At 60.9% G+C, this 15509-nt stretch overlaps 6 protein-coding genes across 6 annotated transcripts; 3 read left to right on the plus strand and 3 right to left on the minus strand.

The window, feature by feature from the left end:
- Positions 1-544: 544 nt before the first annotated feature.
- Positions 545-2743, minus strand: CH63R_06066 (uncharacterized protein; the record flags this gene model as incomplete). Its single annotated transcript, XM_018301041.1, has 2 exons — positions 545-2605; positions 2684-2743. The coding sequence occupies 2 exons, from the start codon at positions 2741-2743 to the stop codon at positions 545-547; spliced, it is 2121 nt and encodes a 706-aa protein (XP_018158891.1).
- Positions 2744-3641: 898 nt separating this feature from the next.
- CH63R_06067 (uncharacterized protein) lies at positions 3642-8429 on the plus strand (the record flags this gene model as incomplete). Its single annotated transcript, XM_018301042.1, has 5 exons — positions 3642-3660; positions 3715-4778; positions 4857-6961; positions 7033-8045; positions 8101-8429. 5 exons carry the CDS (start codon positions 3642-3644, stop codon positions 8427-8429), a joined length of 4530 nt encoding a protein of 1509 aa, XP_018158892.1.
- A 792-nt stretch (positions 8430-9221) lies between these two features.
- Positions 9222-10323, minus strand: CH63R_06068 (40S ribosomal protein S2; the record flags this gene model as incomplete). Its single annotated transcript, XM_018301043.1, has 3 exons — positions 9222-9479; positions 9580-9837; positions 10057-10323. The coding sequence occupies 3 exons, from the start codon at positions 10321-10323 to the stop codon at positions 9222-9224; spliced, it is 783 nt and encodes a 260-aa protein (XP_018158893.1).
- Positions 10324-11153: 830 nt separating this feature from the next.
- Positions 11154-12248, minus strand: CH63R_06069 (Rhodanese-like domain-containing protein; the record flags this gene model as incomplete). The annotated part of the gene is made up of 2 exons (XM_018301044.1): positions 11154-11208; positions 11275-12248. 2 exons carry the CDS (start codon positions 12246-12248, stop codon positions 11154-11156), a joined length of 1029 nt encoding a protein of 342 aa, XP_018158894.1.
- A 957-nt stretch (positions 12249-13205) lies between these two features.
- Positions 13206-13655, plus strand: CH63R_06070 (Anaphase promoting complex subunit; the record flags this gene model as incomplete). The annotated part of the gene is made up of 4 exons (XM_018301045.1): positions 13206-13347; positions 13405-13436; positions 13498-13561; positions 13612-13655. 4 exons carry the CDS (start codon positions 13206-13208, stop codon positions 13653-13655), a joined length of 282 nt encoding a protein of 93 aa, XP_018158895.1.
- A 563-nt stretch (positions 13656-14218) lies between these two features.
- CH63R_06071 (uncharacterized protein) lies at positions 14219-15355 on the plus strand (the record flags this gene model as incomplete). The annotated part of the gene is made up of 1 exon (XM_018301046.1): positions 14219-15355. The coding sequence occupies one exon, from the start codon at positions 14219-14221 to the stop codon at positions 15353-15355; it is 1137 nt and encodes a 378-aa protein (XP_018158896.1).
- Positions 15356-15509: the final 154 nt, after the last annotated feature.

The following is a 15509-nucleotide window of genomic DNA, read 5'->3' on the forward strand; positions in this document are numbered from 1 at the left end:
CCTGGGAGGCGGATGCTGCCGAGATGTACATGTGGCCTATGGGATATCAGGGGTCGGCGATGGATGGCTCGGGGCATGATTTACGGTCCCCTTTTTGTGTCCCTCACCGCCGGTTGGGTTGCCCGTGGGAATTACGTGAATCAATATGGTGATACCGAGTGATGAAGCGGAAGAGTGTCAACTTGAGCCGGATTTATGGCTGGCCCGGCTCATGTCGTTGGTTCGCGTAGGCAGCCGGGACAAGTACGTGCTACCAAGCCGGCTTGACATCGAGATATGGCACTCGGTGGGTTCGGTGAACTTGATTTGTCAGACCCAATCCAGCTCATGAATTCCCAAGAAGCTTGGGTCGTCTGCGTCTCTCTATAGTTCTATTTACGGACCAGGTTCGAGCGGATAGTCTCGCCAACCTCTAGAGCCAGGAAACATGCGAGATAGTAGAGGCAGCAAGTCTCCCGATGGGCAGCAAGTGAAAGAAAGTCAGATAGTTTGAAACGTATTGCCAAGTATATGGCCTTGACCTGTAAACACACACAAGCCAGTCTCACTCTCTCGCCTGTCTCTTCACATGCTGCTTTTCCGCTTGCTGCCTCTTCAACGACCTAGGCTCGATGATGTGCTTCCTCCTCGTCCCGGTCTTGTCCACAACCAGCACTTCACTCCGCCCCTTCCAGCCCTGCTCCTCGACGTCCACCAGGCGCGCCCCGGGCTCTCCGCCGTCCCCGGTCGCGGACCCCTCGTGCGCCATTCGTAGCAGCGCGGGATTGCCGCCGCCATTCCGGCAGAGCGTCTTCCACAGGTCCCGGGGGTGGCCCGGGTCGCACACCCGCCCCGTGCCGGGCGCCCAGCGCATCTGGCCCGGCATCCGCTGCGCGCCGAGCACGTCGCGGCGGTCCTCGCCCACCCACATGGTGCGCAGGCCGGGCGTCGACTGGACGTAGCACACCTTGAACGGCAGCAGCCCGGACAGCCGGCCGTAGTCGCGGCCCTCGGCGATGTCGACGAGGGTCCTGGCGGCCTCGAGAAACGCCGCCTCGCCCCCGGGCTCCGTCTTGGCGACGGCGTTCATGCCGCCGCAGGGCGACGAGAAGCTCGCGACGCCGTCGAGCCGGGGCGAGGGCCGCGTCATGACGAGCGTGACGCCGCCGAGGGCGTGTTCCTCGGCCGGCCAGACTGGGGACGTGGGCGAGACGAGGGGCTCGCACGTCTGGGTGTCGGCGACGGAGACGTGCATCTCGTACAGCCAGGTCGCCATCTGGTCCGAGGCGGTCTCGACGGTGACGCGCGAGACGGCGGCGTAGGTGCGGCGACGGATGCCGAGGGTGCGGGCGTCGCGGTCGTAGATCAGGGGCAGCGTCGCGCCGCTGTCGAGGAGCATGCGGAAGTGCAGCGTCGGCGCGGCGCGGTCGCTGGCCATGAGCGGGTGTCTCGACGGCCGGTTCCTGCGGAGCCGGGTCGCCGGTTTGATACCCGCGCGGAGGGCCGAGGACGAAGGTAGAGGGTTCGTCTGGCCCTCCTCCTCGTCTTCCCCGGGCCCGTCGCCGTCATCCGTGGTGTCGGAGTCGATGTCCGGGAACCGCGCCGGCCAGTCGTCCTCGTTGAGCATCGTCCCCTCGTCATCGCTGCTGCGGGCCACCCGGTCGTGCTTCCTCTTGCGGGACATGTTGGTCACGAGGGCGCCGCGGTAGACGAGGCTCTTCATTCGGCGGAAGGACATGGTAACGCTGTAGTGGCCCATGTCGTACGAGTTGTCGCTCTCCGGGAGGAACGTGCCCTTGCGCGCGGAGAAGAAGGTCGGGCCGCCGGGCTCGCGGGCCAGGGGCGGCTCGAGCCAGAGCCAGCCCTCGCCGTGGAGGCGGGCGTAGCGGTCGAGGCGGGCGGCGCGATCGGCGGTGAGAGAGGCATAGGTTGGGGCGAAGTCGACGAGGTGGCCTGCGTACAGGATCGCCCAGTTGGCAGAGTAGGGAATCCGGGCGGTGCGGTAGAGAGACACGGCGGCGGCGATGTTTGCGCGCTCGGGCGGGAAGTGGGAGTCCTCGAGGGAGCCGACGAGGAACCGGATTCGGGCGTCTACGGCGGCGGACTTGTGGGCGTCGAGTGAGTTCAGTGGAGTCGTCATGGGGTTCTGGGTCTCTTCTTCGGAGAGCAATCTGGAAGAAGGCGATGAGGCGGCTTGTTCATGCTGGGCTGTGAGAGCGGCGAGCTGGGCGCGGGCTTCTGTTAGTTCTTCGTGGACGGGAGAGGCGCCCTCGGGGGTTGATGCGAGGGTGGCCTCATGTATAGCCTCCCATTGGGATACAAGACGAGTTGCCGCCTCGACTGCTGTGAGATCTCTCCCTAGCGGCGCGCCAATGATCAGGGGCGGTTGCTGAGACGGTAACTGTTGTGGTTGCGGGTTGAGGAGTTCAGCTTGATCTCGGCGCCAGGCAGCTTCACGTTCTTGGGCGCCCAGTTCGATGCGGACTTGTTCTCTGAGATACTCCTCGTGCTCCTCGACGGCGAACTTGCGGGCGAGGGAGTCGAACCATACATCGCTGAGAGAACCATTGCCGTTGCCGTTGTCGTTGTTGTTGGAATCGCCTCCGGCCGGGGCTGGGGAGTTGGGCTGTAGTTGTGGAAGTTGAGGCGATGGCGACCCCTCTTGCTCAGAGGTTGAGGCCGGTCCAACTGGTAAGCTGCTTACTTGAACGTCAATATCAGAAATATTGGAACTCGGCTCTTGGGAACCCTGCTGACGAGACATCGTGATTGTCGTTGGTGTGAAGTTGCCAGACAAACCCAAACACGCTGGGCATCCTTAGCAGAAGTATGTATAAGCGGCACTCTATTGCGAGATAGGCGGGATGGACGTAGTCGTCTGTCTGAAGCTCCCAAATACACTCACTCATTCGAATGGCCATGTCTCTCTCTACCTCAGCTTATGCAACACGTCACCATTCAGCCGTCGGTAACTTCATCTGGCGCCAGGACAAGAAGTCGTCACTCATGCAACACAATGGGACAGAATAGCCGCCGTTGCGGTGAATGATGAATGTATCAACCGGCCGTCAACAAAGGAATTCGATCCGCTACAATCGCCGGAAATAGAAGCATTTTGGCGAGGGCACGACCGAATCCGGCAATGCAGCTTGTGCCCCCTTGAATCGCATTGTTTTCCGCCAGTCGGGCATTGACCGTTTGTGACCGTTTCCTCCCTTTCCAACCGCGTCCGCCTTTGTGGCAACCCTTGCCACAACGGCTCCTTGTGATGCCTTTCTTTGGGCCGAAAGGAACAACATGCTCTTGAATGGTTTGAAGAGGGAGGGACTGAGAAAGAAGGCCGGCCTTTGAAAATCGTAAAACGGGCGTGTTTCGCAAGTCGAGGCGGCAGACGGGTTTCCTTCAACTCTTGCTTCACTCGCTCCCCGGACTCACTCGCTTCCTTTTGTCAGGCGTCTCTCAATGCCTCTTGCGACAAGTGAGCTAGCTGTTTTGCTCCTGTTTCCTGTCTCCAAGCCTAAGCTTATTCTTTTGGACTGAGGCTTAGGCTTTGATTGTGTTGCGTCTAGTTGTTTCCTGTCGACAGGACATCCTTTTTCTCATCATCATCAATACTGCAAGCCGTCGTGGAAGTGCGCTGAGCACAACTGCCAACCACCGTCATGGCACAAGAAAGGATGTGTAAGATACCATGAGCCCAAGCCTCAATTACGCACCTCTGACAGCGTTACCCAGCCGAGCTGGACAGCATAGTCCGCAGGCAGTACCACCGCTTCCCAGCCGAGACATGGGAGCTCACCCGGAAAGCTCTCGAAGACCCCGAGCCCTACCGCCTCTTCCAACACATCGAGGTCCTCATCTTCACGCGTAGAATCGATGACGTGCTCAGGAAGAACCCAGAGTTCCGTGCTCTGCTGGCCGACATGTATGGCAATCGGTACGACTGGCTGCGGGATGCGGACCTGGGAACGGGTCGATGGGAGAACTCCCGCGAGAACGCGGCCGAGAGCCTGGCCGCGCGGGCAAAGGAGTCCGAGAAGGAGCGCGCGGACACGGACAAGAAGAAGAGAGACCTCATGATCGAGAAGATCGCCGAGGGCGGCGACGATGTTGTCCGGTGGGCCAAGGTCTTGGGGTTCGAAAACGTTGCGTTCCCGATATACGAGATCCAAGCAGCCGCGACGAGAATGAAGACGGAACGCGCCGACCTTGGCGCCGAAGGCGGCGTTGCTGGCTACGGAGTCGGCGAGGCGAGAGAAGACATTGGCGGAGTAGATGCCACCGCATGTCCCGACGGCCCCGAGGGCACATACGGCCCGTCCTCGCACATGAGCATGGGCAAACAGCTCGCGGCCATGTCCAAGGAGCACAAGCAGCCGCCGCCCGTGCCAAAAGCCCCCGCAGAGGGCGGAGCGGCGCCGCGGAACCCCTTCACGACGGAGTGGCGGCATCGCGACGCCCCCAACGGGTGGACGTACCCGGCGACGTTCGACCCCTATTACAGCAGCAACCAGTTCATCCGTCGGTCTACGAGTTACAAGCTACCTTACGTAGGCCGAATCGAAGATGACGACGACGAGGAAGAATCGGACAACGCAGTACTCGAGACTGAAGAGACTGAAGACGACGAAGCACTCGAGGCTGAAGCCGAAAGAGACAGTCAGGCACGCCCAGCGACGGCTCCGACTGGCTTGGCAGCGATGATCACCACAACTCGGCTCAAGCCCGTCGGGGTATCAAGTAGAACAGAAAGTCGTAGCCAAGCCTTGAAGAGGAAGACCAGGCGTCCCAAAGAACAGGTATGTGAACCAACCCGCGCCGGAATGAGCATACGCGAAGAGGGGGTGTTGTATGTGCTGAAACTGCGCCTTGTTTAGATCCGAGTGAGGAGGAACATGACAACTGTGTCGACTCTTCGGCAACATTCACCTCCCGTACTTCCATTCTTCAAAACCAAGCGCAGAACAGACTCTCAGCAAGGTCCAACGACGGGTGAGTCAGCAGCCGGACCGTCCATCACCATCACCTCGCCCACGGACCAAACAAGGCCCTTCGAACAGTTTGAGCAAGAAACCGAGACCTCGGCCCTCGCCCCTGCGCTTGAAGGCAGCCGTATCTACACGCCCCCCCGGGAAGAGACCCTGCTCTCTCCGCAGAGCACCGACGAAACGACCGATGAGGACGACGTCGATATGGTCGACGCCGACTCGGAGTACGACGTGGAGGACGTCGAGGGCGAGGATGAGGACGACGCGGTCGAGATGATGTTGGAGGAGGGCCACGGCCAGGACTGGCTCATCGAGTGGCTGAAGCGCGACCGCTCCACGTCCGAGGAGGACCTGCGCATGATTCACTACCATGGCTGGCGCGTCCACTCGCCAAAGGTACAGCTCATCCTCATCAAGAACTTTCTCGCCGACGAGGACATGGATCGCACCATGGACTGGGAGCGCAAGTTCGCCGAGATTGGCGAGTTCCTGCAATACTGCCTCCGCAGGGAGGGCGTCACCAGCAGGGACTGGTACGTCGACCTGTGCGAGTGCATCGGCATGCTGCACATGCACTGGATGTTTGAGCAGTACCACTACGGCGACAAGAAGCTCGTCGTCGACTTCCCGGCGTACTCGGGCGTCAGCACGCGTCTGCCGCCCCTCCTCGACGGGCGCGACCTCATCGTGGCGAAGCGGCCCAAGGACCCGGTGCGGCCCCGGTACCTCCTCCACCGGGTGCCCGAGTCCGTCCAGGATGTGGACTACCAGATCCCCGGACCGCTGCTGCGGACCATGTTCATGACCTGGTTCCGCCAGGACGGCAACCTCGTCTGGTCCGCCGACCCGAACGGCCCGATGCCGGGCTCCGGGCAGCGCGGGGAAGTGTTCCAGTACCAACCGGACTTCAACATGGCCCTCACCGAGGACCTCTGGTTCGTGCACTGCATGGACGCCGGGCCCGAGACGACGGCAACGGGGCTGCGCGGCGAGGCCAACTTCTACATTCTGAACAGCGAGTATGTGCCCGGCGAGGTCCGCGAGTCCGAGGTCGGCGAGAGGACGCACAAGGCGCAGATCTATTACCCCGAGGGCGAGGCCCAGCAGCGCTTCGCCCGGTACCGCGGCGCGAAACGCGCGGCGCTGCAGCAGTGCCTCTCGCACTTTGACGCCGTCGAGAACGTCGCCATCCAGAGCCCCTTCCGGAAGCTTGTGCTGCCCCTGACCCGCCGGCAGAAGCAGCGCGCCCGGGAGGTGGCCGGCATCAATATCGTCTACAAGCCGCACGCCGTCAAGACCCTCCCCAAGGGCGCCCAGGCCGACGATCCGCTGGGCCTGGTGTACTGGTTCCAGAAGATGCGGGATAACCACGGCGAGCGCGCTGACACGGTGCGGGGCGAGACGGAGGAGGCGCACCGCGGGGCCGTCGGGGACCTGGACACGGTACTGCTGCCGCACAGCTTCCTTGGCCCCGTCACGCCCTTCAACTTCCTCAAGGAGAGCGAGCGGAGGCTGGTGGCGCGGCACACGCTGCTGGTCAACCTCCGCGACCGGGTGAGGCGGGCGTACGGCCGGAACCCGCGGCAGATGCTCGAGGGCGTCGTCGAGAACATGGACCGCGGCCGGTGCGGGGAGGCCTCGTGGAACATGCGGGACGAGCTGACGGCGCACCGGGAGAGGCACGGCCGGTACCTCGAGATGAACGACATGGAGCTGTACTGGGTCGACTTCGTGTGCGGGCCGTCGACCAACGCCAAGGCGCAGCGGGAGGCGCTGCCGAACCTCGGCCGGCCGTTCGAGGTGTTCACGGCGCGCGTGCAGACGCTGCTGGACGAGCCGAGCCGGGAGTGCCTCTTCGGCCTCAAGGAGAACAAGGTCGGCCTGCAGCAGGTGACCATGGCCCTCAACACCAGCCTGCGGCAGGGCGACTACGTCTTCACCGAGGACATGGTGAACAAGTACAGCTGGGTCCTTGCCGACCACGGACGACTCGGGTGAGTTCTGGTGGTCCTTCACCCTTCCCTCCTCCCCTTATGTATTCTTTCTGTTGACTTGGGGGACCTAGGTACGAGCGCGCCGAGACGGGCGAGGTGCAGATCAGCCGGCCCGAGTGCCCATGGCACCCGGAGAACCGCATGAACTGGCCGCGGGACGACGACCACTGGGACCCGGCGACGGACCCGTGGACGGCGGCCAACGTGCCGTCGCCCGACCACACGTGGGACTGGGAGACGGCCTTTGCCAACATCGAAAAGGTCAACGCGACGCGCCGCGCGACGAAGCGTATGCTGTGGTCCATCGCCTACCGCGTCGGCATCGAGCTCGACGCCCTGGCGGCCAAGCTCGCCGGCGTCGACGACACGCTGAGCAGAACGGCCAAGTGGGAAGCCCGCGCCGCGCAGCTGGAGGATCTTGCGGCGAGCTGGCGGCAGCGGTTCGACCGGCCGGCGGTCGGTGATGGGGACGGGAATGGCAACGAGAACGAGAACGGGGACGGGAAGGTCGCGAGGCGGCCGGCGTCGTACATCAGCGTCGTCAAGGCGGGATACCCGGGGCGGTGGAAGAAGAAGATGACGGAGGAGCAGGCCGTGGAGATCGTCCGCAGGGGCATCATCGACGAGCTCTCGGCCGGCGCCACCACGCTCTGGCCGAGCCGGCCGCGCTTCAGCCGTGTCGGCGGGCGGGATGTCATGACGCTGCACCGGGAGCGCGTGTGGGAGTGGGCGCGGCCCGCGGTCGTCGGGCCCAAGAAACGCTTCTTTTCGGTGAACCGGTGGCCGGTGCACCTGCAGAGCGAGGCGACGCAGACGGAGATCCGGACGAGCGCGATCCGGGCGAAGGCAGAGCGGGAGGCCGAGGAGGCGCAGATCGCGACGGAGATGGCGCGGGTCGAAGCGCGGGCGCGGCCGACGGCGGAGGAGGTGCACAAGGCGCAGCTGGCGCGGAGCCTGTCGGTGCCGTTCCACGAGGCGAACGACCCGCGGACGCAGTTCTTCCCGGGCCACACGGAGTACTGGGAGGGCGACACGCCGCTGCAAAAGAAGGTTCTCGAGGCGCACGTGCAGCGGGTCATTGACGGTAAGTTCTCAGTGCCGCACTTCCTAGAGATGGTGTATGCTGACTGCTTGGATAGAGGAGCTGGGCCCCAACGACGGCAAAGCCCCGCGCGGAACAGGCTGGTTTGGCCGGGGGCGCGCCCAGGCGTCCAGCAGCGGAGGCGGAGGCGGAAGCGGCGACGCCTTCGCGTTCCCTGACGTGGTCCCGGATGTCGTGCCGAGGAGCGTGCCGGCACGGGCCGGTTTGTCCCTGGGGAGGCAGACGGCGGTGTCGGACGGGATGCCGTCCATAGTGCCGAGAGTCATTGAAAGACGGGAGCCATTGCTTTCACCGCGGTACCCGCCGGACCAGCAGCCGCAGAGCCGGGAGCCGCAGAGAAGGGTGCGGTTCGAGGACCCGGAGTAGAAGTGACAAGACGACAGAATGGTGGGGGTCTGTAGAGTTATGTTATCATGGCTGCTTTCGGTGTTTGTTCTTACAGGCGTTGGGATTATTGCGAGCCATTTGTCTCTGGTTAGAATTGGATTTGTGCATGTGGCTTCTGAGATGTGTAATCCGGAGATGACAACGACCCTTCCAGCCAGTGAGTAGTGCACCAGTGCAGAGCTGTTGGGATCATCACCTCGGTTGCTGATAGCAAGTCGACCTTGTGCCCTTCAGAGATTTTGACTTCACTCTCGGCTGTATATGAACGAGCCACCAGGCGTCTGTCTCGTTCAGTTGAGTGGCCTGCTGCTATCACTTGATGTTGTCCCTTCCTTAGCCCATAGACGCCATTGATCCACCATCCATCGGACGACGCCGCTGGTACCCAGACTTTGTCCCACCATTCCTCAGGTAAAATCATGTTTGTCGGTGAATCGATGCCGCACTCGGTATTCTCGTGGTTGATGCTGTCAAGTGTCGAAGGGCTCGTCCTAAACATCAGCTCTCAATCAACATCACTGTGCCCATGCAACCGGTTCCCTCGAGTATCGTAAAATTCATGCCCATAATATTTTGAAAAAAACCCGTCGGCTGCATTCAATGTGTGATCTTTATTTTCAGATCCGGTGCTAGTTTGCCCTTAGCCTTAATGTCATGCCCTGGCCAACCAACGATGCAGTGTAACACACGCAACTCCATGAAGAAATCCCGAAGCCGACACCACAACTTCTTCTCGTCTCCTCACAAAACCCATCATCGTTCCTCGCTGCTCTAGTACTTCTTGCCCTCGCGGAGGGTGTCCGCGTACTCCTCGAGAGGGGATCTGATGAGCTTGGTCTCCTTCCACAGGTTGGGGGTAAGGAAGCCGTAGGTGTTGGAGACGGCGACGAAGGTGGCCTTGAGGGTGTTCTCGAGCGTCTTGGTGGAACCGGCGGACGAGGTGTAGGCGTCCTCGACACCAGCAAGCTGGAGGAGACGCTTGACGGCGGGGGAGGCAACGAGGCCGGTACCGCGGGGGGCGGGAATGAGCTACACGATTCAAAACGTTAGGGACGATCCAGTTCCAAATCCAAGTCCATTTCCAATCTCGACCCGGGAGACATCGTGGGAGTTGAGTGAGTATACGTACACGAACGGTGACGGAACCGCACTTGCCGGACTCCTTGGTGGGCAGGGAGTGGGGGGTACCGAGGTTGGTGCCCCAGTATCCGCGACGGACGGGGATGACGCTGAGCTTGGCGATGATGATGGCAGCGCGGATGGCGGTAGCGACTTCCTTGGAGGTCTTGATACCGAGACCGACGTGGCCCTCGGAGTCACCGATGAGGACGATGGCCTTGAAGCGCGTGCGCTGACCGGCACGGGTCTGCTTCTGGACGGGCTTGATCTGCAATTGGGGGAAAAGAAACCACGGGTTAGCATTCCCCTCTTCAAAAAAATCGGTCGCAACGTATCCTCCTCCCCCCCGCCATCCTCAAAACAGACACCAAGGGGACCCAGAATCTCATCTGCATTGGCGATTGTCTCTTCGTCGTCTGCGAAATTCGATCTCGGTCCCGGCCCGGGGGCGGGGGAGGGGAAATTGTGTAAAAGTTTGTGCGCGCACCTTCATGACCTCGTCCTTGAGCTTGGGCAGGAAGAAGTCGACGATCTGGTACTCCTTGATGGGCAGGGAGTGCAGGTAGATCTCCTCCATGGACTGGATCTTGCCGGCCTTCACGAGACGACCGAGCTTGGTGACGGGCTGCCACTCCTTCTCCTCGCTCTTGCCGCCGCGACGTCCGCGACCACGGCCGCGTCCACGACCACGGTCACCGCCACGGGATCCGAAACCACCGCCGCCACGGGGGGCGCTTGCACCACGGTCAGCCATAATGTGTCGTCGGGGTGGGTGTTGGAGGGATTGGTGTTGCGCGAGAAGGACTGCTGCTCCGGTTAGTCGGGGTGGTGGTTGGTGGTGTTTCGAGGGGAGGAAGTTATTTCGAGATGCACTCACAACTTTTTTTGCGGGGGTCCTGGTGGTCGTGCGTGGTGGCCGGTCAGGGCCGGGCAATTTTGCGCTCTTGCCCAATTGTGCCTTCCGCCGGCCGCCGGGTCGTGTTTGGCGAGCCCTACTAGCCTGAGCTTCGAGGCAGAAACTCAAGGTGAAGAGGGTGGGGTTGAGGGTGGGGGTCCACAATGTTCACCGAGCTGACTTCACCGAAACACACCGAAAACGAGCACAGTGTGTCAAGGATGTCCCATTCCGTATGGAGGTTATCCAATTACAATAAATCATGCTCAATTCGAGGTCCAGTTCAACGGCAGCCCACTCCTGGACGGACGAGACAAGGGAAGAGGAAAGACTCTATGCAGGCAAACCGTCACGCAGAGGATCCCATCCAACAAGGGGGCACGACACCACGCATCAACAATCTGTGCAATAGGCTCCTTTCGTCGTCATTGTCCAGTGTCCATTATCGTGATTCAATTACCGTGGCCTATATACACCCGCCACCCTCCTTGCTTCCTTCTCCCCTTCCCCTCCTCCCCAAACGACGAAACAGGCTGACGGACCTCCTCCCGATGCGCAATGCAAACTCCAAAGCTGTGAGATGTGCCGGATATCGTACAATGAAAACCAGAGAAAAACCAGAAGTGGGGTGGTGAGGGTATCGCAACTAGAAGCAACTCGACGCTGCACTCTTCTCGCTCAACAATCGCCTACTCGTCCTTTCTGATCAGCGAGTCCGAGGGCTTGACCCGCTGTGCCCACTCGCTAGAGAGGAAAGTATCGAGTTAGCCTGTGAAATAACTTTGCAATGCGACACGTATAAGCACTTACGTCCAGCTTCCATCGTAGACTCTGCGCTTTTCGGGCGAGCCCCATCCGGCCTCCTCGAGAGCCGTCTCGATAACACAGGCGGTGACGCCGGTTCCGCAACTCGAGATGATGGGCTTCTCGGGGTCGACGCCCTTTTCCTGGAAGATCTGCCTCAGCTTCTCGGCCGGGTAGAAGGCCTTGGTCTCGGGGTCCAGGACTGCATTAAAGGGGATGTTAATGGATCCCGGCATGTGGCCGGAGGACAGACCGGGTCTCGGCTCCGGGTCCTTGCCGGTGAAGCGGCCGGGCGAGCGGGCGTCGATAATCTGCACACCCTCGGCGCCCTCCTTGTTGTGGTCCAGCGCGATCTCGCGCACCTCCTCAAAGTCGACGACCTTGGATTCGTCCACCTTGGGGATCGGGTAGGTATAGCACTCGACGTTGTAGAGCTCGCCCGACTCGGTGGGCAGTCCCTCTTCGACCCAGAGCTTGAAGTTGTTGAGGACGTGGACCTTGGGATGGCCAAAGATCTTGAGGGTCCAGCCGACGCGCGGGGCGCTGAAGATGCCCAGCTCCTTGGTGTCGTAGACGACGACCGTGTCCTCCTTGCGAATACCCAGCTCGCTCATGGCCGCGGCGAAGTCCTTGGCCGAGGGCAGCATGTGCGGGTACTCGCTGTGGCGGTCGATGACCTTGTCGAGGTCGAAGAAACGGGCCTTGGGAATCCGCTGCTGGCGGAACACCTCGATGCCGGTGCGACCATCGTTGGGGAGGAACCAGGAGGCGCACAGCGGGATGGTGCGCGGCTCGGGACTGATCTTGGAGGGCGGGTTCTTCTTGAGGGCCTCGTTCAGCTCCTTGGGAGTGACGAGGTAGGAGGAGAGGGAACGGCGCGAGGTGAAGGCGGCACCGCCGGCGGCCTTGAAGGAGGAGGGCGCATTCCACTGCGAGAGCCTCACAGCGCGCGCCGGTCGGAGAATGGCAATCGTAACCATGGTGCCGATCTGGATCTTCTCCTGGTTCTGCGCTGGGCCCTATGGTCAGATGAGTTCAGAGGAGTAGTTCGCCGGGTCGGAGCGGAGGGAGGAGGAAGGAGAGGAGCGGTGTCGGTCAATGTCGGTCAGTGGTGTTGACGGACGGCAGCCCGGAACGCTGGGGCGGGGAGGAGGAGGAGGAGGAGGAGGGGGGATGCCCTCAGAAGGGGGTACTGAGGGAACAGGAAAAAAATCACGAGCAAAGCTCAAGGCCTCAGAGGCAATTGCATGTGGTGGTTGGGTAGTGTGTGCGGGGTTTGGGGTGGAAAGAGGGGAAGCTCGTGGATGAGGCTTACCGTCACAACCGTTTTCTTCTAGCTTGTGGTTTTTTTGATCTGTTTGTCTCTCCTTCGCTCGTCACTATTCGCTGTTCGTTGGCCGTGACCGGTGGGTGGTTCGTCAGGTTTTTGGAGAAGCGGCAGTAATAATAGGGAATATTCTTATCGGGCCCCAGGCCAGACCAGGCCAGAACCAGAATCAGAAAACGGGGGGGCGCTCACTGGTTCCCGGACAGTGATAAGCGGGAGGAGAGAGGAGGTCGGGGTCCGGTCGGTCACCATGACTCCGTTTTTTTTAACAGTGGAGACGCACGCTGTGGGAACGGTTGGTTGGCGCGAATGCGGGGAGCTTGGGCCATGTCGCCATTTTGATTCGACATGATTGACCGCTCCTGGGGCCCTTTTTTTCGGCGCCCCGCAATTTGACAGTCCCACGTTTCCTTCCCAACTTCAATAAACAACAGCGCATATCACGACACCGAAATTACTTTCATGCGAAAAGGGCCAGAGGGTACGACTCAGGCTGCATTAAACCACTCCTCTGCGCCAGACCTGTTTGAGACCTCCAAACACCCATACGGCAAGGTAATTCGCCCATCACCACCACCACCACCACCACCAACACAACACAGATCCCGCAATGAAGGTCAAAATCACCCGGTGGAATACCGTCGCGACGTGGCGGTGGGACATCCCAGAGGACGACGTCTGTGGCATCTGCCAAGTCCACTTTGATGGCACATGTCCGACCTGCAAATACCCCGGCGATGACTGCAGCCTCTGTACGTCCAAGTTCTTTCTTACACGCCATTATGCAACTGACCATAACAAACACACAGTGTCCGGCAAGTGTGGACACAACTTCCATATGGTAAGGAGCCTTGTCCGTTCTTTGGCTGACTACAAGAACTCTCTGACAAAACCCCATAAAGCACTGCATCTTGGAGTGGATCAAGCAGGACGCGGCAAAGGGCCAGTGCCCCATGTGTCGTCAAAGTCAGTTTCGTCCCATGTCGTCGCAAGCGGCTCTCGCTGACAGGCTTCAGAATTCGAGTGGACGGACCAGACGAACGAGACAGTTGAGACATAGGGACTGTCGCTGTCTCCGTTCTGATATGTTTGTTTTGACTGGCGTTTGGCTGGGGCGCATTGGCTTGAGGTTTGAGATACCCAGGACTCATGGTGACACCGTAAGGCATTGGAACCGGAGGATGTCAGAGGATGCCTCACTAGAGGCTAAAGCTTTCTCGATGAGCAAAGACAAATCATTAAAGACACATTCAAAGAATCTTCTCTGACTACGGCGGGCTTCCGACAATAAAACCCCCTGGTGACACACAGCTGCTCAACCCGTGCTGACTGGGCCTTAGTCCTTAGCCAATGAGCTGGAAAACTCACAGCTTCGGTTCTGGACATGTCTGCAAAGCATTGAAGAACTACGCTTGCCGAGATTTTGTACTACATACAATTTATAGATATCTACCACTGTTGACGCCTCAAATTCGCAGCTACCCAGACCCTTCCACGAATGCCTTCTCAGATGCTCAAAATCGCAGGTTGGTCCATACAACCAAAATCACATGCCAGATCAGGTGCCCCCACAGGACTAGTCACGTGGAGATAACGATAAGCCCTTCCACCCCCCCCAGCGCGATGGAGCCCGCCGCCGCCTCCACTATGACACCTAGCAGCTCTAGCTCCCGGGCCTCCCTGCACCTCATCATCGCCGAGTCCCCCAACCGCAGCTCCCATCTCTCTCCAGGAAAAGATGCCACTCAGCGCGACGCGAGGGATTCTGTCAACGCCAACACCTCGTCTCGCAGCCCTCCCTCCTCTCCTCCTCCTCCCCCCCGTACCCCTTCTCCTCCCTGGAAATACGCCCCCATCAAGAAGCACGTCACCTCTGCAGAACTCTACCGTTTGATGATGGCCGACGTCCCGACGTCCCCGCGTCCCGAGGCTGACCAGCCCGCCCCGTCGTCTTCGTCGTCATCCTTGCAGCACCAGAAATCTGCCCTCGGCGGTATCTCATCCGACACCAAGCCTGGCGCCGACGTCGCAACCACGATCCCCGCCCCCGGCCCTGCCTCCCCTAACGCAGACGCAGACGCAGACGCCGCGGCCGAAGGCGAACCAGATGCTGAACCCGTCGCGCCGAAACTCGATCCCGCCGGCTTCTTCACCCTCGTCTCCAACTCTACAGCCAACTCGACGCACCACCCGACTGTCAAGTACATCTTCCTCGACGACGACCCGGACACCCTCACGACCGCCCTTGCGGCCCACCACTCGGCGAATCAGATCCCGACACCGTCCGCCTCGACGTCCAAGCCCGGCTCCGCCAAGGCCCCGGCCCCAAACCCCGCCAACCGCGCTGTCCTCATCGACGTCGTCCCCGGCGCTGACGGCCAGTGGAAGGTCTCCTCCGCCGCCAGCCTCAGCGCCGACTTCGCCGTGACGGACGCCAGCATCGCCCGCCAGGAAGGCGAGAGAGAGGGCGGCCTGGTCCTCAAGATCGACGGCGTCGAGAATGAGAGTGGCGGCGGTGGCTCGGGCGCGGCGATCGGTGATAGAGACAGGGACAGGGACCGCGCCGAGAGCCTTCCCAGCTCCAGCAGCGCCGTTGCCAGGTCCGGCGGCGACGAGTACGGGCCCCTCCTCGAGGACTTCGAGCGCAGGATGAACGTGCTTCGGCGGGTCGTCAAGGCGGGCGAGGGCCGGGCCGAGAAGGCGCGTGAGAACAAGTACGAGCCTGGGGCGGTTGAGCCCAAGAAGGAAACAGAGGAATGAGACGGCTCTAGTGCGTGACGCTCACCGACGATGGGATGATGCTCCCAGCCATCCATCCTCGCGGTGCTTTTTTTGTCCGAGCTTAATGGAAAGGCTCCAAGGCTGTTCTATTATGGGTAAAGTAAGAAGTTGTCGTCCCCCCACACTCCGATGA

The sequence above is a fragment of the Colletotrichum higginsianum genome, chromosome 4 (genome assembly GCF_001672515.1).
Source record: "Colletotrichum higginsianum IMI 349063 chromosome 4, whole genome shotgun sequence".
In the NCBI taxonomy this organism is placed as follows: Eukaryota; Fungi; Ascomycota; class Sordariomycetes; order Glomerellales; family Glomerellaceae; genus Colletotrichum; species Colletotrichum higginsianum.